Here is a 27,885-nt window from a genome sequence, read left to right as displayed (position 1 = left end):
GCATTATTATGCTATTATATTGTCATTATGTAATCAGTGGCATAAAATGGTCTGAAAATTACAATAATATCGTTTATCGCAATTAATTTATGTGCAATATATCGCACAACAAAAAGTAGTTATCGTGACAGCTCTATGTCTGACAGATTATTTTTGCTCGCATCTTCAGGAAGGTTTGTCGGTTGTATACAATGTTTGCCTGTTTGAACATTCAAGCGATTTTACACTATTCAACTCAACAAATGTGAAAACAACTCAAATACATGTTTGCGAGCAGATTGAGTGACACAGCGATCGAGCCGCGTCGTGTCTAACGCTTCGCTCGAACGCCTGCTGCTTGCGTCTGAACGGACAATTTCATACAACAAAGTGTAAAAATACATGATATATTGAGGAGTCTGTTATGTCTCAAGTGAACAAACAGTTGAGAAAGAAATCTGGTATAATTATATTAAATTCTGGCATTATTCCAGATGACGTCCTGCTATATTTTTCTCTCGAAACAGCGGAAAGAACTTAAACAAAATACTGCGTTATTTGTGCCCATACTGATACATTTAATACATCATCACAAACTATGAAAGTCGTACTTTTATTTGTGTACACTTAAAATAACAACAAAACCTTGTGCTTTTGTAAAATAAAGACAATAAACCGGCTGCGCTGTCTCTGTCTTCGCGATAATCTTTCTGAAACACGTCACAAAATTCAAGTGAACAAAATCAGCCATTCACGCAGTCTGTATTTTATCGTCTCACAATGAATACAGATGCAACAAGCACGGCACAAAACGAAAATAATGATACTTCTCAGTTCTCAAAAGATTAAACTGAACTGTGCCTTGAATATGGTAACATGCGATAAAACCCTCTTAAAGAGACAGTAACAATTTAGCCTTCGCCCTGAACATAGACATCCCAAGTCATTGAAAAGTACAAATGGTATTATTTTAAGTTTTTTAATTTCTCTCTTACGCTGTAAAATGCCCCGTTTTTGAATGGCATGTAAAATGTAAAAATAATCACTGATGATTTAAAGTGTGAGCTTGTACATTTTGAAATTTATAAACAGTCACAGCAATGCAGTGTTATTATGTACCTAGATAGTCTTTCAAATAAAATGAGTTTACCCCAAAAATATATTTCTCTCATCATTTACTCACCCTCAGGCACGTGCACACATAGACATCAAAGGGGGCTTGAGCACCTGCCCTTTTTCTTCCTCGAGAGAAATTAGTGCCCTTTTTTCTGGGGTATTTATTTTTATTTTTTTAATAAATAAATTATTATATATATTGCTGTTTGCTACAGCTTCCCTGTCAAACAAATATATTTATTAAATAAAAAACATCAGGTCGGTAGATGAGATTTTGTCGATGCCCGCCCTCCCTCAGCGTCGTGTACAGTGCCTCGACTATACAGCTAATTAGCCAAAAGCAAATATAGTTAACTTGTGTCTTGCTAACATTCATGACTCATGAGCTACTAGCTAATGTAATAGGTTAGCTAAAGTCTAGCTAAGGCAATATATCATGGCCATACAGGCCAATATACTGTACTTATTGGAGACATTACAGGTGAATACAGTCACATTTGTGTGATGTACTTAACATAATGATAAATAATCTTAAGATATTATATCGTATGCTATGTATTGTGAATACACCCATGTTAAACATAGAAATGTACTTCCATTGCATATCATAGGAACACATAAGCGTAAATTATAATTACATTGATAAACCTGTACAAAGACCTCCAGATAAATACTGGCCTTCTGGATTAACACATTTAAGTGCTGCAAAAGATATTGACCTATGACATCCTATGACATCAAAAATTATTCTACATTTGAATTATCTCATAGATGTGACTATTGTGGTTCACGGTCATAGGCCCTGTCCTAAATGGCACACTTCATATGAATTTTCAGTCTTGTGTACTTATTTCATGTGTCCATTAACTCCATGAGACCGAAGGGTGTCTCATTTTTCATTTTAGGTATCGGAAGGGTGCTCAAGCATACTTTGTGGTCGATATGTGCCCTTGATGCACACTTTTGCAGAGCACACACTGATGCAAGCTCTACAGCACACATCTTCTCGACAGTCAAAGCGAGGTTACGTTATTGCCCATCGTGCACAGCAACCCTAAAGGCACGGGGGTGGCGGTGCCACCGGCTTGGGCCCGCCATCGCTGCTCGCAGCTATATTTATTATTATTATTATTATTTTTTTTTTTTTTACGACTTACGGGGCACTTTTGGGGCTCTTAACATGCTCAAAAACTCTTGAAACTTTGCACACGGGTCAGAACCTGCGGTCATTAGGGCCGGGCTGAAGCTGGTACCCGGGCGTGGCAGGGGGCTCGACAGCGCCCCTGGAACAGGGTCCGAAAACTTGGTCTATAACTCAAACACGCTTGCATGTAATAATATGAAACTGGGTACACATATAGATCTCATCGTTTCATATATCCTTCATACTTTTACTTTTTACCCCAGACCAACAGGAAACCGTCTGTTTAGGGTTGTTTGAAAAACGCACGCAATGGAATTTGGAATACTCCTCCCAGAGAATTCCACCAATCGCCACCAAACTCGGTCAGCATGATGTCAAGACATTGAGCATGAAAAATTGCTGGCAGATTTTTGATATCTCTAACGGTTTGGCCGTGGCGAGGAAACAAAATGATGGCGAGAAACGAGAAACAGTCAGAGTGTTATAACTTCTGCATACATTAATTGATCTCGATGAAACTTCAGCGGTGTGTTCGCTGTAAGAGGCCGATCGCATGGATGTGACTATTGTGAGTCAAAGTTATAGCGCCACCAACTGGCAGAAGGAAGTGTGTCACTTTCAAAATGCTTTAAAATCACCCACTTATTGTTACACGATTTACTTCAAACTTTATGTGTATAATGTAAACACCCGGCAGATGTAGACGTGTGAAAGGATTATTGATATCTTAAATACTGTTGTTGTGGCAGCTCTTCAAACTTGAATTTTCTTTTTTGATGCCTGGTGCAGGGGCTCAGTAGCGCCACCTTCAGACAAAAGTGGGGTATTGGTTTCATACTTTGACCTAGAGTCAGATATTTTGGTTTGAATGTGGAACACATTGCAAATGAACTTTGAAGCTCCAAAAAGCACACAAAGGAAGCATAAAAGCAAGGAAGTGTGTTATAACTTTTGCATATATTAACTGATCTCGATGAAACTTCAGCAGTGTGTCACATGGATGTGACTACTGTGAGTCAAAGTTATAGCGCCACCAACTGGCAGAAGGAAGTGTGTCACTTTCAAAATGCTTTGAAATCACCCCTTATGTCTCAATTGAACAAACAGTTGATAAAGAAATCGGGTATCAATATATTGAATTATGAATTATTGCAGTGATCAACTTTAATGTCCGGTTAAGATGAAAATAAACTATTGCTCTGTCTAAGCCATTATCTTTCTGAAACACGTCACAAAAACTTACAGAAACTGATAACACAAACATGATGTTGGAAATATACACTTATCAGAATAGTTATATTAAACTTTAGTCTATTTCAGTTAAAGCCATTTCAGTTATAAAGCTGTCTCATGTAATTTCTCCTTTAATTCTATAATATAACCACTAGGTGGAGTTCTAAGCCTATTTTCTGTATTCTCGTTGTTTTAACGTATGAAGAAGACTTGTACATGTTGTTGAGAACGCAGTAAAGTGTGACGCATATTTCGTTCTGTGAGTTTTATGAGTACTCCGAGTCTTTATTAAAACCAACACATGAAACATATGTCTAAAGAAAGTAGGGATGGGCTGATCGATCCGAACGTATCAAAACGTCCGAGAATGATGATCAAATTTCAAAATGCTTTGAAATCACACTCTTATTTTTATTGTAAACCTGTGATAAAACATATATGCTTGTGTTTTACATTTTTAAGAAAACAAAAAAAATGGCAGCAAACAACCACTTTTATAATTATTGTTTTGCGATCTTTGCGATTGATTTTCTTTCTGATTAATTTTCTGATAAATCTACCATTTGTTGTTGAAATGACGTAGTTCCAACGGGAGTGCGAAGTGGAGGGCGGGTCCACCTTCTTCATGTAGCCAATCAGATGAGCTAATCGCTAACTCTCGATTTACTCTTATCTGATTGGTTTAAAAACACGCCAGTCACCAGAACACATCTTTAACATAATTTGGCTCAGACCCGTTCTCGTTGCTGCAATGGTACTTTTAATAATGCACACATGCATGTTAAATAATAAATAAATAAAAGAACAAATGAATAAATAAATGAATAAATAAACCATGATTACTTAAGATTACAAATACACACACACACACACACACACACACTCCATCATTGCAATCTTGACATCGCAGCCTGTTCATTATATCCGCAATAAAATATAATAATAAAATAGTAAACCTAACATATAAAAATTACTCTGTTTAAATTAGGGCTGGGTGATAAAACGATCTCGATATGGCATCGTGATAATATTTATTTAGACTACGATGATAAACTTTTGACATGTTTACTCGATATGGATAGACCTAACAGCCTATTACACAGCAGAAATAAACGGACAACAGCCAGTCAGAACGCAGATTTTGGCTTGTGCGTCTAAGTACACGGCCATTTGCTAGCAGAGCACTGTTTGAGCTACCGGCAGTGAAGAAAGTGAGTGTAAAGAAAAAATGAGTGGAAACGACGAACTCGAACTATCTTCCAAAGCTGAGGAAATTGTTGACAAAAAAGGTAACAAGACGTCAATTATATGGAAGTGGTTTGGATATCTGAAAAGCGACGACAGCGCAAATAAAGACGGTCTCGCGAAATATGCCGTCGGTCGGTGATAACCAAGACGGGAAACACAAGTAAAACCTTTTCGGTCACCTGAAAAGGTACCATCCCAGCGACCACACCGAGAGTATGAAAATGCGGGCCCATGTTAATGTTACTCCGTCCAAAAGTTTTGCAGACTAGTCTTTCTGGCAAAAAACCTATAATAGGGTAATTAGGGTTACATGAGCACTACCTAAAAGGTGTAGCATAGTGACTGGTTTACAATGTTTACATTTTGCACTTTTTACTCAGATTGCTACCTCTAAAACATTTGAGATATTTAAAACCAGTACACAATTAATATTTTATTTATCTGACAGTTAAGTACTTAAATCTGCCAGGGACTTTGTGGTTCACTTGTTTACATTTGTTGTCTTGGTTGTACCTCTGCAAACATTTTGAAATGTTTGCTGCCCTGCCAAAGAAATTTGATGTGATAGTACTGTAGTCACAGCTTTTAGTTTGATATTTTATAATCAGTTACAAGGCAAGCTAACTTGCATTGTTTTGTCAAGGCAGATAAAGCATGTTTGCTAAAAGTAAAATGTTAACATTTAGATTTAAAGTTTATCAATATTCTTTTATAACAAAATATATTCTCAACCAATCCATGTTTGCACAGTTAAATGTTTGCATTGTTATTTATTTATGTTAATAAACTATATACTTCAACTATTGAACCTTCTGGTTTCTTCAGGCATCATTATCAGTATACTTTTCAAACGGGCAGCATTATTAAATTATATATCGTAACAAATATCGATATCGATCAATATGGAAAAAAATATCGTGATAATATATTTTGCCATATCGCCCAGCCCTAGTTTAAATAGTCAGTGGTACAATTCAGTATCATTCACAGTAAGCACCGCTCCACTGTGATGTTTCCAAGCATATTTTTACGCATGTAAAGCGGATGATTTTCTACGTCGGTATTGGAGCGTGAGTAAAGTACAAAGCCTATAATAAAGAATAGTTTAGCATCCAAATACATCGCAAATGTAAAAACATTTTGATTGTAAAGAGAGCGTTTTTTTATTCGGTGTTCTGTTCTGAATATCATTCAATTTCAAGGATTTGTTGTGGAATGTTTTGAGAGTATCATCAAATAAGAATAATTCTCTCGTTTTAGTGATTCCCTAGTTATTTTTTTTATAATTCTAATCAGGTAAGGCAAGTAATATTCTCTGTGTCTTTATATAAATAAACCAAAACAAAAAAGTTTGAGAACCGCTGCTTTATGGCACGTTTTGGATTGTGGTCAGCACAGAAAACAGCGCACGATTCTTAAATGGTTTGAAAGTTATATTGAAATGCTTACAAAGGAATGGATAAGAGGAATCGACATTTTTATTTAAAAACAAGTCATCTGAAACCTGACATCAAGTAAGGTGAGGAACAACGAATTTCACACACTTGGAAAATGCTTTTTATTTGAATGAGTGAATGTGGCTCTTAAAAGAGCCATTGTTGCTGCCCTTAAAAGGACATTTGTTGCTTCATCTTCTGAGTTCCACCTGCAGAGCTTCTCGGAGGTTGCTCGGCAGAAGCTGGTTTCCCTCTGTCTCAGGTGGACTCCGTCTCTGCACAGATGGAACAAGCCGATGTTTCTGTGGTGAATGCAGCGCATCTGCCTCTCTGCCAAGAAGCCAGACATGGTGCCGTTGATCCACCGCCGGCTTCGTTCAATGCCATAGCCAGTCCTGCCAGTCTGTCCTCTCCAATTTAGACGGGGTAAAATGCCAGAAAACACCAGCCTGGTTCTGGGAAACATTTGTAAGACTTCGGTCAGGTCACTCTTTATTTCCGAAGAAAATCGAGGCGGTTGCGGCCCACCCGACACAAACTGTTCCCTCCCAGGTGAATAATGAGAATATCTGGAGCTGTAGCTTTGGCCCTGAGAGAGCGCAGAGCTGGAAACAGCTGCTCCCAGAGTCTGCCTCCTCTGCCGTCCCAGGTGATCTCACACTGAAGACCGAGGTTTCCGTCCAGGCGCTGCTCACAGAAGCGAGTATGCAGTGTGCGGATGATGGAACTGCCGACGATCCAAACACGTGAAGCCATCTCAAAGACGAGTGAGGGAATGTGATTTACAACCGGTATTTATGAGTGTTGCACGTTTGGTTCCTAAAGGTGTTACAGGCCCCACCCATTTCCAGATTCAATAATCGGCTCGTTCTTACATAGTAGAGCACGTTCGCACATGCGCAGTCTTCAAAAACGGTGCTTTATTTATGTACCGTACAAAAACGGTACATAAATAACATTTGTATGTGTTCTAAACAAAAGACACAGGTTGTACTGAATGTCAGCTTGTTTATTTGGCTCAAGATAAGGATTTATTAAGTCCACATGTCATGCAAACAAGAAATGCTTCTAACTAGGTCGAGAGCTGTCGTTGCGAATGTTCGTTGGAGCTCTACAGCACACATCTTCTTCTCGACAGTCAAAGCGAGGTTACGTTATTGCCCATCGTGCACAGCAACCCTAAAGGCATGGGGGTGGCGGTGCCACCGGCTTGGGCCCGTCATTGCTGCTCGCAGCTTTAATTTGATTTGTTTTTTCATATTATATTTGTTCATTCATTCATTCATTCATAGGGAATGTTCATGCACATTGCAGGTTTGTAGATGAGTTTTAAACATGAGACCGTTGCGGTGCCTTCAACCCATTCTATATTGATTTAGTTATGTTTTAAATATAATCTCTCCTTCCTCTCTCCTGAAATGTGCTTGATATATAACATACCACATATTACACATGCCTGTTATCTTGTGGGTCTCAAAATTAATTATGGAAATGTACTGATAGGGCTATAATTAAATATTCTTTTACAAAAAAAAGCATTTACATTACGCATATATATCAGAATATTATTGTTGAATAAACATGCTCATTAATTTTTTTATATATTCTGTCAGCCACTGTATTTGCACAACTATCAATAAAAAATATTATTGTGTGTATACATACACACACACACACACAAATGTTTGTACTCATGCTTGTGCGTGTTGATGTATGAAAATTTTCACATCAGTGTTTGTATTTATAAATCCTGATTTGTTCCTCACTTTTAACGTAGGTTCAAATCTATGGAATTTAGGAGTATCAAATCTGATTGTACATACGCTTTATAAATGAGTTACCTTGTTTTAGCCCATACCTGCAAATTAGTCACCTAGGTACACATCAGTTTGTTCAATTTCAGCGTTATGTCAACAAGCATTATGCTCGTGCGATCACGTGCTTTATTAGAGAAGCACAAGCACAGGGACTCTTTTTGTGTTTGACAGATGCAGCGCATCTCTCTGAAGGACTGTAAACAAGTTCTACTCTTGCTTCCAAATCCAGGGATACAGTATCATTACCCTTGCTGACTCTGTATAGTAAAAAAAATGACGGTCTAATGTATTTGTCGCTAATTTGTTTAAACGGAACACATGACTTTAAAAGTCGATATACCATTTCACAACAGTTTAAAGATATATCGATATATTTTCAAACGAGATATAGGATGAGACAATACCATTTATATCGATATAGTTTGATGTTGCGTTACATAACTAGTTTCTTCGGTAAAGCCATGCCAGTGTTTGCATCTCTACACGCTCCACGCAACCCCGCCCCCACTCTCCCTCTGCATTGAGAAGGACTTGGCTGCAGCCTGAAGAATGAGGCAGGGCTACATATGGGGCGGGACTACACATGTCGCCCCGGCCATAACATAGTCTCATTGGCTCGTTCATCTTTCATAGACATACATGATGGGAGATGTGATCGTCTTGCTGGTGTGTTATCATTGTTTGAGAGTTATTGAATATTTGAGCCAAACAATTGGATTATAGTGCTTACTTGTATGTGATATTAAATCATAATTTCCATGGATTTTATCCTACGTTAAAATTGAGGAACATATCAGGGCTGAAACTGACATGAAAATGTTCTTAAACAAATGCCGTTCATAGACTTTAGTTCAGCATTCAACACAATTATCCCACAACAACTTATAACAAAGTTGAACCTGCTGGGTTTAACCACCTCCTTCTGCAACTGGATTCTGTACTTTTTGACTGGGAGACCCCAGTCCATCAGGATCGGCAACACCACCTCTAGCACCACCACACTGAACACCAGCGCACCCCTGAGCTGTGTGCTCAGTCCATTTCCGTGAAAATCATGTATAGGCTTATGTGTTTTTTGTGTTCATGCACCTGTATGTCAGTACAGTATTATCAGTTATAGCCTGTATGCCTCATGCAATATTCCTTATTTTCAGCTGTAACAGACTATGTATTGACTGGCATTGGTTTCTGTGTGCATGTCAATTGGAAACTGAGTTTTAGGCCGACGAGATAAAGGAGCACACATTTTTTGAGCGAGGAGGAGAGATAATCATTTTCAATCCTTCAAAGAAATGTATATTAATCAATATAGAATATGAGTGTATGCATCGCAATTCTCTCAAGAATGGCATAAAAATGTTCATCAGTTCATCAGCATCTTGTTTGCTATTGTTGATAGCATAAAATAAAATGACTAAATTCCTAAAATGTAGAGTAATCAATAGATCGAGCAGATGCAGATGGCATGCATAAAACAAACTTGGTCAATGAAAGAATCTATTATTAATCATGCAAAATAATCACTCTTGATGCTGAGCTGTTGTGGCAGAAACCGGGAGTCTAAAAGTGCATTTAGAATTGCCCATTACATACAAGCGCATGCCTTATGAAAGAATGATTGAACAAACAAACGAACGACACGGGTTTTGTATTCTGTCCCCAATATTAGGATATTTGAAAATACGTTTATATTATATCTTTATAACTTTTGTGAGAATTGTGAGTGTAATTTACAGTTTATTTACATTAGATGGTGTTGTTGGTTTTCATAACCCATATGATGGGTCATAAATTAAAATGTTGTTATTACAACAACACTGATACACTTTTTTCATTTTCAATCTATGGTGATATATATATATATATATATATATATATATATATATATATATATATACACTCACCTAAAGGATTATTAGGAACACCTGTTCAATTTCTTATTAATGCAATTATCTAATCAACCAATCACGTGGCAGTTGCTTCAATGCATTTAGGGGTGTGGTCCTGGTCAAGACAATCTCCTGAACTCCAAACTGAATGTCAGAATGGGAAAGGAAGGTGATTTAAGCAATTTTGAGCGTGGCATGGTTGTTGGTGCCAGATGGGCCGGTCTGAGTATTTCACAATCTGCTCAGTTACTGGGATTTTCACGCACAACCATTTCTAGGGTTTACAAAGAATGGTGTGAAAAGGAAAAACATCCAGTATGCGGCAGTCCTGTGGGCGAAAATGACTTGTTGATGCTAGAGGTCAGAGGAGAATGGGCCGACTGATTCAAGCTGATAGAAGAGCAACTTTGCCTGAAATAACCACTCGTTACAACCAAGGTATGCAGCAAAGCATTTGTGAAGCCACAACATGCACAACCTTGTGGTGGATGGGCTACAACAGCAGAAGACCCCACCGGGTACCACTCATCTCCACTACAAATAGGAAAAAGAGGCTACAATTTGCAAGAGCTCACCAAAATTGGACAGTTGAAGACTGGAAAAATGTTGCCTGGTCTGATGAGTCTCGATTTCTGTTGAGACATTCAGATGGTAGAGTCAGAATTTGGCGTAAACAGAATGAGAACATGGATCCATCATGCCTTGTTACCACTGTGCAGGCTGGTGGTGGTGGTGTAATGGTGTGGGGGATGTTTTCTTGGCACACTTTAGGCCCCTTAGTGCCAATTGGGCATCGTTTAAATGCCACGGCCTACCTGAGCATTGTTTCTGACCATGTCCATCCCTTTATGGCCACCACATACCCATCCTCTGATGGCTACTTCCAGCAGAATATTGCACCATGTCACAGAGATCGAATCATTTCAAATTGGTTTCTTGAACATGACAATGAGTTCACTGTACTAAAATGGCCCCACAGTCACCAGATCTCAACCCAATAGAGCATCTTTGGGATGTGGTGGAACGGGAGCTTCGTGCCCTGGATGTGCATCCCACAAATCTCCATCAACTGCAAGATGCTATCCTATCAATATGGGCCAACATTTCTAAAGAATGCTTTCAGCACCTTGTTGAATCAATGCCACGTAGAATTAAGGCAGTTCTGAAGGCTGAAAGGGGTCAAACACAGTATTAGTATGGTGTTCCTAATAATCCTTTAGGTGAGTGTGTGTGTGTGTGTATATATATATATATATATATATATATATATATATATATATATATATATATATAATTTAAAAATATATATAGTAATTTCTAGTAAATGCGTTATAATGAAGGCTTTGTTAAATTGCACAACTTTTTGATTTACAGATTTGAATTACACCAGACACATCAACACAATTTGTTCATCAGTCCATGCGACTCAGTCCTACTACATTTGTTTGAAATGACACGTGAGTTACAACACAGTCACTTACGAGTCATAGCACTAAAATCAAAATGATCTTGCTAAATAATTTTAAAACTGATCTTAATTTTTACAATAATTTTATACAGAATCTTTTTTTCTAGTGCAGCATTTAGGGAATGGCAAAGGATTTGTTTGAAGAGCTGAGAAGAGCATGACCTTTCTGTAGAATCCTTCTCAGTGATGTGGTTCTGATTAATATGGGAAAAGCACAGTTCCCGTCTGTCGCTCTCTCGACGTTGGGCCGAATATGCCTCTGATGAAAAAAGGCCAATGAGAAGTTGGCAGACAGTATTTGCATACCCCGCCCCCGGACATACGGGTATAAAGGCAAGGAAATACGTCGAGTTCATTCAGAAATTTTCTTTGGAGCAGATGGTCGTGTATGCAGTCAGCTGCTTTTCAGGACGCGTCTTTTTAAAGACGTGTTTCCTCCTCTGTGTAGTTTCTGGATGCGGTTGATTTCTCCCCACCTCTGACGGTCATAAAAGCTGCCTTGCGTGCCTGGGCTGCAATTACACGCAGGCAGCATTTTATGAATGGTCTATGTTCTCAGTGCAAGAACATAGCCATGACAGCATTGCGGTCGCGGCTTTCTTTTGTCATGAGAGAAAGCCACTTCAGCCGCCCCCCTCGCCTCGCCTTCTTCATACGGGATTGGGGCAGGCGCCGCAGGCGATGAAAACGATTTGGGGACAATGACGGGCTCTGTTCGCCGGATTAATCCCCTCGAACCACCCGCCTCCCCGCACGCTTGCTTGCTTCCGTCCGAGCTCGGGATGAGTGCGGCCTGCTTCGCGGCCGGCCTGCCGGTCCCTTGAGCTCCCGGAATTGGATGACGACATCGCCGCAGCATCGGAGAGCGTTACAGCGGCATCTGATGCTGATGACTCATCTGGGCCGCCACCTTTGGGTCTGCGTGCCCAGTCTGAGCCTGACGCACAGAGGTCTGCTATGATTTCCCGGGTACCGCGAGCGCGATGCTGGACTGGAAAATCCGGCCCCCCCCCTCATGGCTACTTGATTGGTTCCGTGGGTATGTGTGCCGCTCACAGCGCGCCCCGGTTCCTTTCTTCCCGGACGTGTTGACAAGTTGAGTAAACCATAAAAGGGCACCATTTACTGCCCGGAACCGGCTTCCTCGCTCCTCCACTCTCACTACCCTCGACGGTGGAGCGGTCCCAGTTCCGCCCTGCATGCCACGGCCCCTCCTGCAACCAACACCAGGCCAACATCAGCCGTTTGGGGCTTCAGGTCAACTGGTAAAAGAGCATCTCTTTTCTCGGCATGGAGTTAGACTCAGTCTCAATGTCAGCCCGCCTTGCCGACGAGCGCACGCAGTCAGTGCTAAAATGCCTCGCCGCCCCAGAAGCTCCTGGGGCATATGACATCCTCCGCGGCGGGCGCGCCGCTGGGTTTGATACATATGAGACCGCTTCAGCACTGGCCCCAGACTCGAGTCACGAGACAAGCATGGCACTGCCTCACGCACCGTGTGATTATCACCCCCATCTGCCGCCAAACTTCACAACCCTGGACAGACCTGTGCTTTCTGCGGACAGGAGTCCCCTTGCAGCAGGTGTCACGACGCGTCCTTGTCACGACCGACACCTCCAAATCTGGTCCGGCCGCCGTGTGCAACGGGCACGCAGCTGCGGGCCGTTGCAAAGGGGCCCCGCTGTGCTGGCAAATCAATTGCCTAGAGTTGTTGACTGTTTTCTTTGCCCTGCGGAAGTTTCTCCCGTTAGTTCGAGACAAACAGGTCCTAATCAGGTCAGACAGCACCACCGCGGTAGCGGACATAAATCGCCATGGCAGCGTATGCTCCCGCCACATGTCACGACTCGCCCGTCGTCTCCTTCTCGTCGTGATAGCGGAAGTGCTGTCACGACAACGCTTGCCCAGCGGAGAGTGGAGGCTTCACCCCCAGTCGGTCCAGCTGATTTGGGAATGGTTCGGCAATGCCCAGGTAGACCTGTCTGCCTCCCAAGAGACCTCCCACTGCCCGCTCTGGTATGCCGGAACAGAGGCTCCCCTCTGGGCAGACACACTGGCACACAGCTGGCATGCGGGGCTGCGCAAGTATGCATTTTCCCCCAGTGAGCCTTCTTGCACAGGTGCTGTGCAAGGTCAGGGAGGACGAGGAACAAGTCACTCTAACCGGGCCTGGTTTTCGGACCTCCGTACTCCTCACGACAGCCCCTCCCTGGCGAATTCCCCTGAGGAAAACCTTCTTTCTCAGGGACAGGGCACGCTCTGGCATCCGCACCCAGACCTTTGGAACTTCCACGTCTGGCCCTGGACGGGACGCGTAAGATCTAGCTGGTCTATCACCTACCGTCGTAGACACGATCAACCAAGCCAGAGCCCCTTCTACCAGGCATCTTTACGCCCTGAAGTGGCGCTTGTTCGGAAATTGGTGTTCTTTCCAGGCCAAAGACCCACAGAGGTGCGCAGTTAGGTCAGTGCTCTTATTTCTGCAAGAGAGGCTGGAGGGGAGGCTGTCCCCTTCCACCCTAAAGGTGTATGTCGCTGCCATTGCGGCCCACCACGACGCAGTAGACGGCAAGTCTTTGGGTAAGCACGACTTAATCATCAGGTTCCTAAGAGGCGTCCAGAGGTTAATTCCCTCCCACCCAAGCCTGTTCCCCTCCTTGGATCTCTCAGTGGTCCTCACGGGCCTTCAGAGACTCCCCTTCGAGCCGCTAGAATCAGTTGGACTCAGGGCCCTCTCTCTAAAAGACTGCCCTGCTGATCGCGCTCACCTCCATCAAGAGGGTCGGGGACCTGCAAGCGTTCTCTGTAAGCAACACTTGCCTGAAGTTCGGTCTGGCAGACACACATGTGATCCTAAGACCGCAACCAGGCTACGTGTCCAAGGTTCCTACCACATCCGTCAGAGACCAGGTAGTGAACCTGCAAGCGCTGCCCCGGGAGGAGGCCCTTCGTTGCTGTGTCCGTGCTTTGCGTACCTACTTGTACCGAACGCAGAGCTCTAGACGTTCTGAGCAGCTCTTTGTCTGCTTTGGCGGACAGCAGAAAGGGAACGCTGTCTCCAAACAGAGGCTTTCCCACTGGGTCGTGGATGCCATTTCATTGGCCTATCACACCCAGGTCGTGCCCCCCCATTTTGCGGGTCCAAGCACGCTCAACAAGGAGTCTTGCATCCTCTTGGGTACCAGCCAGGGGCACATCCCTAGCAGACATATGTAGAACAGCGGGTTGGGCAACACCTAATACCCTTGCAAGATTTTTTGCACCTAGCGCCCTTACCCTCGGACGAGGTAAAACTGTGCGCTTTCTCCCCCAGGAGATTCCGCATACTCTGATCCCTGCATGATTCCTCCCTAGTAGGGTTGTCGATGTCCCCTAAATTGGCAGTTGACGATGTTGACAGTAAAACATTGCGATGGACGATGATATCGTCGGGGGGGTGGTATATAATTTCATATAATTTTCAAAAATTATATGAAAAATTATAATTTCGTTATTTTACTAACCCAACTAATGACTCGTCGGCGCTTTATCAGTAGGATGCACGGCACGTGAAGCATTTTTTTTTTTTAGCTTTCACTTAAGAAGAGTTGTGCACTTTTTATTTTAATATATCTCTTTACATAAATACTATTTTCCACTTAAAAACTATAATTTCGTTATTTTACTCACTGATGAGCAAAAGGTCGAGGCAGAAATGACCATGTCCTTGCAGGAAATGGCCATTGATGGGGAAGAGGACCCGCTGACTTGGTGGAAAACGAACGACAAAAGGTTTCCGTTCATGGCAAGATTAGCACGGAAATATCTGTGCATATGTGCTAGCAGTACTCCATCAGAGCGTGTCTTCAGCACAGCGGGTAGTGTAGTTACTCCAATCCGCAGCTTATTAAAACCAGATAAAGTGAATATTTTGATATTTCTGGCCAGAAACATCGAAATTTAAACATGGTCTATGGTGAAAGATATTAGACTTCTTTACGCATTTTTTCGCCATCCGTTGCGGAGCTATTCGATTTTGCATATAATTTTTTAAACGTTCATTTGTGTAGTTCATATGACCACTTTACAATATTTCAATAACATAATTTATTTTGTAGCCTGTGCTGAAGTTAATTGTGCTGCTAATTATAAGTGAAATGTTAATGCCGAGTTTCGGTCTGAGTGTTGTTCCGTTTTCTTGTTCTTTATTTGTTGTTCTTCTATGTTTTAATAAATGTGTGTTATTCATATTCACCTTGTTTCTTTCATTTGATTTGACATTATGGATTTATGGCCAAGGAAATTTTTCTTTAAAAGTATTAACCAGACAAAAGTTATTTGACGTTCGCTGGTCTGGGTTTATCTTAAACTGCCGCTTCAGTGTATACAAGAGCTATGTGACAATGAGCAAGATTTTCTGAGACACTACAACTACTAATTAATTAATAAAGGCTGTTTTCTTGTAGCCTACAACATAAAATATTTTAATCTAAATGTACAGTGTAAGACATGTAAAAAAAAGACAAGAAGCTAACAATGTCAAGATCAACATTTGTGCAGCCTGCCTGACACGGTATTTTCACAGACTAACACGTCATGTCTCTGGCATATACCACAGTATTTAAAATAGCATATATGCATTAGTTATATTCTCAATTTAATTTACAGAGCAATCCCTGCAAAGTTTTTAGGTTAACTATAGAAGAGACTAGGATTAGTGAGTCACACTAGCAAGACTCGCAAAAGGGGGCGTGGCATCACGATGGTGGCTCTACATCGTGATGTTGGTCAGCCATCACGATGGACGATGATATCGTCCATCGGCACAACCCTACTCCCTAGCCCTTGTGGGACCGCAGTTCAGCGGAGGAACTCGCCGACCCAATCCACTGCAGGTACTTAATCTACCCTGTACTGGAATAGGTGCTCCACAGGTCAAGGACTCCTACGCGGACTCCCCCTATGTGTATAATCCGCGGTACGGTCCCCTTAAAAAAGTGGACCCGCGTCTCCCTTAGGCAGTCCCAGCTGCCCTCCGGTCACAGTGTTGTAGGAACTCCCCCCTCCTTGAGGCTGGATTTACCACTGCCACTTGGGGAAGGGTACGTGCAGTCTGACACAGCTGGTCACCTGTGCACGTAAAATACCTGCCCACTCCTATGTCAGCAGAACATGTACACGGCTCAGCGCATGGCGTGATTTAAATTGGACCGCTAGTGTGCTTATTCGACACAACGTCGAGAGAGCGACAGACGGGGAACGTCTATGTTACGGATGTAACCTCCGTTCCCTGATGGAGGGAACAAGACGTTGTGTCCTCCCAGCCACGTCGCTGAGCCGATCCACTGTAGTGGCCGGACCATTTCCGGCTCCTCAGAAAAATCCTGAATGAACTCGACGTATTTCCTCGCCTTTATACCCGTATGTCCAGGGGAGGGGTATGCAAATTATGTCTGCCAACTTCTCATTGGCCTTTTTTCATAGATCAGAGTTATATTCGGTGCTCAAGAGAGACCCCTAGGGTCGCTTCTTCGACACAACGTCTCGTTTCCTCTATCAGGGAATGGAGGTTACATCCGTAACCTAGACGTTATAATATACCCATTTTCTCCAAATGTGTAAAAGCTTAATGAACACTCACTTGGAACACTCTCCAAATCGGCCTCACGAATTCAAGCGGGCAGTTCCTGTATTTTTTCTGCATGTTTAAAAATGATCAGCAGGTTGCAACTTGTTCCACTTGCTCCACTTATAATTCCTCTCACATGATGCAAGCCATGACCACTTGAGCACCAACAATTTCTACGCGATTTCAAGAAAAAAAAATGACACCTTATATGCCCGGCCTTAGCAGATATATGAAATCTTTCAGTCATTTTTTCCCTATTAAATTTTACTCCTAAAGAAATTAATTGCAATTTTGAAACATATTTATAAAATCATGACCTCTCACATGACATCACTGGACTCTATAATCATACCAGTAACCTTATAAAAGCTGCTTTATTCTACATGGGACAGGGTATGAGGGCGACCTCATGGGGGCTGCTATTTTAGAACCACATGACCAGCTGAATAATATCAGAGACTATTTAGCAGAGACGGGCCACTTCTATTAAAATGAATGGGAGAAATTGGAAAGCCCAACCAATTAGCTCTACGCGTCCAACGGTCAATGGATGTAGAAAGGAAGTCCCAATCTTACATGTAAAAGAGCCAATCACCTTTTAGATACAGGTATCACCTGTCAATCATTTTGAGAACATACATAAGATATACAAGCCGGGAAAATTGCGTTTTCTAGCGTAATCCGTGGTAAAGAAACCCAATTTATGATTCCATTGTTGTAAAATGTTATTGCTGATTTGAAATACATTCTTTGATCGTAATCTTGACCCACTGTTTTTGAGATTTCAGTCTCTCCCCATTCAAGTAGATAGTAGCTGTACTGTCATGACTGGAAATAGTCTTCCGGGAGCGTTCCAAAGATGGCCGATGTTGGACTGACTTGCTAGAAATACTACTTGCTTAATCCCAGTATCCGATTTTTAATTGAACACTTTCACTCTTGGATTAAATTAATAATGGATTATTGTGAATAGGGAATTTCTTCAATGGCATCTGTAACTGAAAACGATTGATTTTGAATGATGCTGCATCCATACTAGGTGTCAATGTTAATCCAAGATGACACGAACAAAAAGTTACTGAATGCACCTTTAAATGTTGTTTTTGCAGTTTGCAGTAGAGAGTGTTTTGAGTCGTGGTGATTTTGATGAAGAGAAGATCGCTGTCATTGGAGGCTCTCATGGTGGATTCCTGGCGTGCCACCTGATTGGGCAGTATCCAGACTTCTACAAGGCGTGTGTAACACGCAACCCTGTCACAAATCTGGCCTCCATGATTGGCAGTACAGATATTCCAGACTGGTAATTTGACATCACATTCACAGTATACTATTGTAAATTATTTTGCTGTGATGACAGGAAAAATGTCATACAAAAGCATCTGGATGTAATTGATGAAGATGCTTTATCATCATTTGAGTTTAAATGGTGACATAAAAAAAAGTTTTACTTTTGAGTTCTTTTTGTTCTCATTCTCAATTATCCTCATTCGATATTTATTACAGTAATGCATTGCCAAAAATATTGTACTAAAATGATAGTTTAATTTAAGTCAGGCTGTTCAACAAATACTATAATGTTGTTTTATTTTTTTGCGATTTGAACAATATATCAGTATTTTTACGCATTACAATAATAAGAATGTGATTATTTCACTTTACAGTAATTTGGGGCTTTATGTGCTCAATTGTTCCTCATTTACTCTTAATTTTAAAACTTGTATAAAATCATGACCACTCAGATGAAGACTCAAGTCATGTCTGTAACCTTAAAATAGCTATTTTATTCTACATAGAAAGGGTCCCTTAAAGGGGACATGGGGCCCATGTTAGGATCAAAAGACTTGCCTCAATTAAACTCACTTAATCTCAGTAACCAGAATGTTAATGGACACTCCCTCATGGATTAAGTAAATCCAACAATCACTCATGTCTATAAACGTGAATCTCACAGAAAGGTAAACAGATATATGATCATATATATATAAATTATTCATGGTTGACTGGGAATAGTGAATTTATTTAATGGCATTGTTTATTAAGAAACAATTGCGATTGAATGATGCTGCATTCATGCCACTAGGTGTCAGTTTAAATCCAAAATTAGTCATATTGAACAACACAACATAAGCAAAAAATACTGCCTAGTGCACATTTAATAGTCATGAAATGAATGCAAAAAAAGTCTTAATAGGAAAACAAAATGATTATTATTTTTTTAATTTCTTGCAAAATGTAAACCCGTAAATTTGTTTGACAGTATCTGTGAGATTCACCTTTATAGACATGAGTGATAGCTGGATTAATGGTTTGTCTGTGTTTATTTTAAGGTGTATGGTGGAAGCTGGATATGATTATAACACTAACATTCATCTCGAAGCTGCTTTTCTGGAGCAGATGTTGGCCAAATCACCCATCAACCATGTCAGCAAGGTGAGCAGATGATTTGATGTTATCAACGCCAAACTGTTTGCATTTGCTACTTGATTGACTTTGCAGATACATGCTCAGCTTTTAACACACACTTTCACTTGAAAGTTTGGACATATGTACTCATTGTGGTCCAAGCACAAAGGTGCTTGAAGCCTATTGTATTTGTACAGATTTTCTTTTTAGTCTTCTTCTTAGAAGAGCAACACGCTGGAACCCTATTGCAATTTTAGGGTTTCACGTATATTATTAGGGGATCAAACTGAAAGTTTTTTGTAGGATTATTTTTATTGTAATTTTTCTTTGATGAAACTGATTCTGGAGACCAAACCGTAAGGTATAGAGACATGAAATAGTATTACAATTGCCCACTACTTATGTGCAAGGACTCGCCACAATTGGCCAATCAGGGTTGCTGCAGTAATCAAAACTCACATTTCGGGCTGTAATGCCTGAACAAGACAAATAAAATGTATATCTTTGATTTCATTTCTGCCATGAAAGATTTTTCACATTTTATGTATGTAATTTTTTTTTTTTACAGAATTTTGCAAACTAGTCCAAGGCCTTTCACCTGATAGGAATGTATATAAAGCAGGAACATTATCTGAAGTCCCATTTTCAATAATTATCAAAAACATCTTGAACTTAATATTTAGTGTGCCACACCCAGCCAAAATAAAAGTAGTGGGTGTGGCCACTTTTTTTTTAAATGGTGTACAGTGTGACAGTTTTGCTCTCATTTGTGATAAAACATTACGATATACAATGAAAAATTTGAACCTGTTTGCACCAGTGTGATAGGTTTCTTTTATGCCTATGAGGAGCATTGCTACAAAGAACAATAATTATGCTTTCTGCTTTGCTATTACAAAATCTCAAGCACTTCAAATCTCATGCATCTGAACACAGCGGGTTGCTGTGGACTGCAATTAGCTGTTTTCAGGGCTGCAGGCATCTTGGTGGTACTATAAAAATGACAAACATAAAAATGGCCTAACTTGACATTTTGCATGCAGTGTCTTTGTCCAGTGTCTCATGCATCTCTATAGGCCCTTTCCCACCTACAGTCCTGGTAATTTCCCCTTAGTAACTTTCTAGATGAGAACTCTTAAGAAGAACGGCACACCCGAGGAGACTTTTCCCCTCTTGCATTCACATTCACAACCAATAAAACATTTGTTTTCAACAACGAGCTGAAAAAAGCTGATCCATGCACGTGAATATGTAAGCGAGTATTTTTCTGTACTGTTCATTTCCCCCACGAGCACAGAGGTAAATCAGACAATGTCACTGCACTGCACTTTTTACGTAGTACTTATATTTTCAGATGTGGGGGTTGTATTTTGAATTTATAATGTTGTTTAAAGTGATGATGTTGTGAATTATTGTATAAGTCATTTCATAATTACATATTATGCAAATATGAGATCATATGGATAGGAATTTGTACATGAAAAAAAAGCTCATATGTGGTTAAATCGTGAAAAAACTAAATCTGAAATAAAATATAAATTTTCACAAACTATATAGCCTATACAGTTAAGTGCAGAAGTTTGCATAGCCCTATTGTCTTTATAAGTTTCCACACCCCTTTCAGAATGTATACAAATAGCCTATTAGAGATTATATTTTTTTTTTAGGTAGTACTGCCCTTCAAAAGCTACATAACACAAAATGTTCTGTTATTTACACAAATCATACTGTTCAAAAGTTTGTACCTCTTGGTTCTTCTTATGTTGCCTTCTTGAGCATCAATAATTGTTTACACATTTTGTAATAGTTGTGTATTAGTCCCTTAATTGTCAAAATCTGGACCTCATTCCCCACTGTTGGGAAGAACTCAAATGTGCTTAAGATGCTGAGAAACCAAATAATTTTCTATAGTTTGCATTGAAAATTAAATTAATTTATTTAAAAAACTAAACTTAAACCAAATACATTTCTAAATGCAAATTGCACTCCAAATGAAAAAGCTATTAACATAATGAATTGATCGAAAAAATAATATATTTATATAAGTAACCACCTTTCCATTTACTGTCAGGCAAGTATCTGTCTAAACATGCAGGTGGAAAATTACGTACACAAATGAAGACATAAAAACAATTCTAAATGTATAAATAATAATTATAATGATGATAATAATCACTGAAACACGTTTAAGGTGAACGTGTTTTTGTATTATTTTATGTTTTAATCACAGATGTATAGGCTGCTAGAGTTGCGTTCTCAAATAACTGCTCTGTGGAAAAAGTGAACTGAACTCAAAACACCTCCTGAGCTGAGATGTCTGAGGTTATTTGCAGCACTCATAGACTATACTGTTCTTGCATAAAAATGTTCAGAAGACTGAAACAAAGAAAGAGTGAAAACCTTTTACTTGCGCGTGCTCCACGAGACTGTATACAAACCATACAAACAGCACGTCAGACATGTGCATAGATGGCTTTTCTGTGATCTGTTCTTAATAATATAATAAAGTATGTTTCTTCAAGAGTGTATCTGTAAGCCTATGGGCAAATTATTTGTAATATTAATTTGATAATAATAATAATAGCATAATAATAATAATAATAATAATAATTTAATATATTAATGGGAAAACAAGCCATAAGTCTTGACATCGTCAAAGGCTTATCGTCTGTCGGCACAACCCTAATGTGCATTTCTCTCTATAAATTAATAAAATGTTCAGATAGTCTCCTTGCTGGATTTTCCGGCACATTCAGAATCATTACCAATTTTGCCGGTGTCGCTGAGACTCGCTTCGTGCGTGTGCTTGTAAAATTTATATTTTGAAGGCTCATGCGATTTAGTATTTCTCTGTAATTTAGAACAGTGTTAGCAATGTTACTTATAACATTCTTTCTCAGCACTGGAACTCAAACCATTTTCTGATGACCCCCCCAAAATATTTAGTAAAAAAATACTAAATTATAATAAAAAAAAAAAATAATTATATTAATATCATAAACGTGCACCACCTAATCGACTAATGGCATAAACTAACACCTACTAGTCGACTAGGAAAATCTTTTGTCGGGGGCAGCCCTACAAGTAAGTACAGAATACTAATAGCAAAGGTCTTCAACATTGTGGTTGTGAACCACCCTGCCTCTGTCTGCTCTTCTGGCAAAAGTCTTAACTGCATTTCCAAAGCACCCAAGTCTCCTAGTATTCTACCTTAAAAGGGAGAACATTTTAGAATTTTGTAATGGATGTGTGGAATCAATGACTCAAGAAGTCATGAGCAAAACATAAGTCTTAAAAATGAAGGGAAAGCTCCAGCCCATCGAGCACAAGCTTAGATAAAAAGGTTAAACATTACCACCTTGTTTAATTTTTAGATTCAGTTGTGTGTCTACTGTTGTTACTGTTTAGATATAAATAAAAAGAAAATAAATAATAAAGGAAGTTTTTCAAAGAAAATAACTACATTAAGAGCCTGAGCTGCAACAAGAAGTGACAATGTTATAATAAAGAATGGTAAACTAAGTTTTTTCTGTTGCTGTTTCGTAATTAATATTAACAGTTGAAGTCAGAAATGTACTATTAGTCAAATACATTTAAACTCTGTTTTTCAAAATTCCTGACATTTAATCGTAGAAAACATTCCCTATCTTAGGTCAGTTAGGATCACTACTTTTTTTAAGAATGTGAAATGTCGGAGTTGTGTGGTGCCATGCGAGGTTCGGATGTGTGAACGGCGAGCTCTGCTCAGTTTGCTAGATTTATTACTATTTGTTTGATAAACCAGTGAGATTCGATACACCCTGATTCTTAACTGTTCTAGGAAGATAATATGTCAAATAATTCAAACTCCTTGAGCTCTTGAGACATTAAAAGACACTGAGACCAGGGACTCAATTTGGACGATGCGGCAGGAGAGATTCAGCGTCAGATGTCGAGCATTATGGCAATGCTGGCGAAGGCTGTTGCAGACTTGGAGGATCATACTGTAATTTGTCAATCGATCACGATGGAGTTTGTTTTGTGGAATATCTCTTGCAGGACATTGGAGTGATTGGGTCTTTTGTTTTACTCGTGTATCAGCCGAATGGCCACCTTACTGAACATTCGTTTGCCCAAAGAACAGCCCCTTTTTTTGTGCTGGTTCCGCTAGCGTCTGGAGCATGTTCTGTCAAAGAACATACCTTGGGGATGAATCTACAAGTTTTTTGAGTTTGTTCTGCTTATTGGCTGGAGTTTTTTAAATTTTTTTATAATTTTTTGCTGTGTAATTCTGTCTCATAAAATTTGCATTGATACACCGGACTTCATCAATCCGATGGCAAAGTTGTCGCGGGGGCTCTCGTAGGCGTACTTGGACTGTTTGAGTTTAGAGGGATGGACACTGTGGTGCGTGGGGTTAATGCACACATTTTTATTTTCTCTGTTTGTTTGGTTCGGGGGGAAGTTTGGGGTTTGATTGTTACACTAATGTTGGAATGTGGTCTTTATAATCTTGTTTATGAAACACAGTATTTTTTCTAATATGTCAAATATTAATATGAGTGTATTTTCTCTCTCCATGTGGAATGTGAATGGGTTGGGGCACCCCATAAAAAGAAGTAAGGTTATTTATTTTCTTAAACATAAGAAATATGATATAGTTTTTCTTCTAGAAACACATCTTTCCCTGCAGGAAGATGAACATTTTGGGAAGATATGGATTGGGCATGTTTTCTTTAGTGCTGGCTCAAGTAAGAGCAGGGGAGTCATTACATTTATAAGTAGACATCTACAATTTAAGCGTCATTGTTGTTTTAGCAGAAATTCAGGGGCAAAGGATGCTTTTGGCTAATATTTACGCACCTAACTCTGACGATCATGGCTTTTTTATAGATCTTGAAGGGATGTTGCAAGTCGCTGGCACCCCTCATGATATAATGTTGGGAGGAGACTTTAACCTTTTGATGGACTCAGTCCTTGATCTGTGCAAGCCCCCTAGAGCAACATTAACACTTCACAGGGTGTGTAAAAATCTTGGCCTTACAGATATTTGGAGACTTTTGAAACCATCTGTTATTTAAACCATAAGACTTATTCTAGAATAGATTTTTTTTATATACATCTAAGTCCCTCATTTCATCTGTTGTTGATTGCTCAATTGGAAACTAGTCTCAGATCATGCCCTGGTGAGGTGTTGTCACATACAGAGAAAAGGAAATCATATAGTTGGCACTTTAATGTATCGTTTTTGCAAATTCCTGAATTCCAGCAAATATTTAAGGCTAAAATCAATGTTTATATGGAGACTAACTGCTCCTCAGTATCCTCTGTGGGCGTGGCTTTGGAGGCACTTAAGGCGGTTCTTAGGGGTCGGATCATACAGTTTGCCTCATTCATCAAAAAATCCAAAGCACAAGAACTCATGGAGTTGGAAGGGAATATTAAAAGTGCTGAGGCAGAGCGAATGTCGTCTGATGGCCACAGAGAATTGACCCGATTGAAATGCAGATTTAATACTATTTTGTCACGGAAGGTGGAGTTTTGGCTATTCAGGGCAAGACAATGATTCTTCGAGTTGGGGGACAAAGCAAGGAAGCTTTTGGCTAGATATATAAAGCAGAGACAGTCTTTTTTTACCATTCCCACAGTGAAATCTGTTGGTGGTTAAATATTTGCCTCGGCCATTGATATTAACCCTCTGGGGTCGACGGACGCACCGGCGCGTCCTGCTGGATATTTTCATCATTACAGCGGAATCAATTTAAAATACTCCATAATTTTGGTTATACAGATAAGTATAAGACATCATTAGAGACTATAAAGGGTCTACTTTTATTTGTGTACACTCATAATAACAACAAAATCTTGTGCTTTTGTTAAATAAAGAAAAGGGAAGAAAAAGTGTGAACTTTCAGCAGTCTTTGTGTTCACGAGCATATTTCAGAAACACGTCACTAAAATGAACTGAATCTCTGCAAATACTTATCACACAAACATGAAACATATGTCTAAAGAAAGCTTAAAATTTTTAATAAAATAATTCAAATTTAAAACAAATATTCTCCTGCAATGCAATCTGTTTGAAACAAAGGGATGTACAGTTTTTTACCGGTCCATCTAATTATCTGTAATGTGATCCCACCCACCACCAGAGCACACCATTCATACGCTAATGTGCTGAGACGATCAATGCAAATTTACACGCCCCCTACTGTGAGGTTTGATTAAAACATATTTCATTCATTTTTCTGCGCGTTTGTGACTATACATATTCGAGGAATCTCCTGGATAATAAGGAAGAGTTAACATTTTCCTCAGAAGAGCGGGACTCCGATGGACGTTTGTATTTTGAAGAGAGACTTGATCCAGCCAAGAATACAATTTCGGACGAGTAAGTCATTTAGTTTTTATTAGTTGACATGCTATTTTATATAAACATGTACATATTTTACTAGTGGGACTGTTTACAGATTTGCCTGCCAGGATTCAGAGTATTGTCATTTGAAATATGTCCTAATAAGCAAGTTTTAGTTCCATTTAAATGCTGTTTGCCGAAACAGCAGGTATTTAAATTGTAATATAAATATAAATATGGTATTTAATATATGATATGATATAAAAGTAATATGAATGTTTAGATTATATTTTATCTAGTGTTTATAATGCCTCATTATCATAAACAAAGCTTGTGCTTGCAAATATGTGTTCAGGTTAAATTAGTAAAATGCACTTTAAATATGCCCATATTAGAAAATCAGCATATTATTATGATCTCTGAAGGATCATGTGACACTGAAGACTGCAGTAATAATGTTGAAAATTCAGCTTTGATCACAAATTGCCTTTTACAATATATTTAAATAGAAAACTGTTCTTTTAAATTGTAAAAAGAGTTCAGAATATCAATGTTGTTTCTGTTTTTTGGATCAAATATCAGTCTTGGTGAGCAGAAGAGACTTCTTTTAAATGGTAGTGTAGGTCTAAAATTAAGTAAAGTCTTATGTAAAGAAAATGTTTTCTTCTTTTAACTTTAAACTTGATTTTGATCGTTAAGTCTCCTCACATTCATTCTCTATCCCTCATTGATAGGCCCAGAGGAGGGTCTTTTTTCTCTCAGGTGTGAATTACAATCCATATTCATGATCATTCACGCCTCCTTGCATATTACCTTTCAACACTAAAATTGTCTTACAAAAGTTAAGTTACTATATTGTTTTGTATGAATGAGTGATCAGGATGGTTTTCACATCATTTTGTAGCAAAAATTCTAGGCTACAAGATCCAATTCTCAAAAGTCTTGTGGACAAATGTTTAGTATCTGTTATATGGCCTTATTTCAATGACTTAAAATTTTAGTTTTTCAAAAACCATGCATAAACGTTATTTTCTAAAAAATACAAACCTGTACACACATGTTGCTCACATGTTATTGTAGCCCAGTTTGTGCTGAATACGGTGTTATCAGATTTTAGCCATTAATATGTTTTTAAGCAACTGAAAAAGGCACAAATGTCAAGGCATGTTAAAACCTCTCCAGGGCCCAAAATACCCTCAGACCCCAGAGGGGCAATAATGCTTTTAATGAATTTTGTCTTGATCTCTATATTTCCACATCTTTGTCTACTGATGAAGATATTAGAAACTTTGTGGAACCATTAGATCTCCCTTAACTGACTGAAGTAATTAAGTCCTTGCCCACAGGCAAGGCTCTGGTGCCAGACGGCTTTGCCGCTGAATTTTTTAGATATTATGCTACAGAACTGGCTACACTTTTGTTAGAAATTCATATGGAATCATTAAAGAATGGAAAGCTTCTTCCAACCATGACACAAGCCCGGGTCAGACTAATTCTTATAAAAGACAACGTTTCAAGCAAGTGTAAGGGTTACCGTCCAATTTCCCTGATCCAGTTAGATGTAAAAATATTGTAAAAAATTTTGGCCAACCGATTAAGTAAAAATATGACATCTCTTATACATAAAGATCAGGTTAATAACATGTTAACTTATATATACAGTATCTCACAAAAGTGTGTACACCCCTCACATTTTTGTAAATATATCTTTTCATGTGACAACACTGAAGAAATGACAAATGTGTGTACAGATTGTATAACAGTGTACATTTGCTGTCCCCTCAAAATAACTCAACACACAGCCATTAATGTCTAAACCACTGGCAACAAAAGTGAGTACACCCCTAAGTGAAAATGTCCAAATTGGGCCCAATTAGCCATTTTCCCTCCCCGGTGTCATGTGACTCGTTAGTGTTACAAGGTCTCAGGTGTGAATGGGGAGCAGGTGTGTTAAATTTGGTGTCATCGCTCTCACACTCCCTCATACTGGTCACTGGAAGTTCAACATGGCACCTCATGGCAAAGAACACTGAGGATCTGAAAAAAGAATTGTTGCTCTTCATAAAGATGCCATAGGCTATAAGAAGATTGCCAAGACCAAGACGGAACCATGAATGCCAACATGTACTGTGACATACTGATGCAGAGCATGATACCCTCCCTTCGGAGACTGGGCTGCAGGGCAGTATTCCAGCATGATAACGACCCCA

The 27,885-nt window shown here is 39.5% G+C and overlaps 1 protein-coding gene across 1 annotated transcript in view; it reads left to right on the top strand.

Annotated features, from left to right (window-relative positions):
• apeh (acylaminoacyl-peptide hydrolase) overlaps positions 1-27,885 on the top strand; it is a 159,994-nt gene that overhangs the window by 125,678 nt on the left and 6,431 nt on the right. Inside the window, exons 20-21 of the mRNA XM_052108107.1 lie at positions 18,048-18,238; positions 19,266-19,368. Coding sequence (XP_051964067.1) covers positions 18,048-18,238; positions 19,266-19,368 — 294 coding nt within the window. The remainder of the gene's footprint in view (positions 1-18,047; positions 18,239-19,265; positions 19,369-27,885) is intronic.

The sequence above is a fragment of the Xyrauchen texanus genome, chromosome 37 (genome assembly GCF_025860055.1).
Source record: "Xyrauchen texanus isolate HMW12.3.18 chromosome 37, RBS_HiC_50CHRs, whole genome shotgun sequence".
NCBI classification, from domain to species: Eukaryota; Metazoa; Chordata; class Actinopteri; order Cypriniformes; family Catostomidae; genus Xyrauchen; species Xyrauchen texanus.
This window is presented reverse-complemented; position numbering and strand designations above follow the sequence as displayed.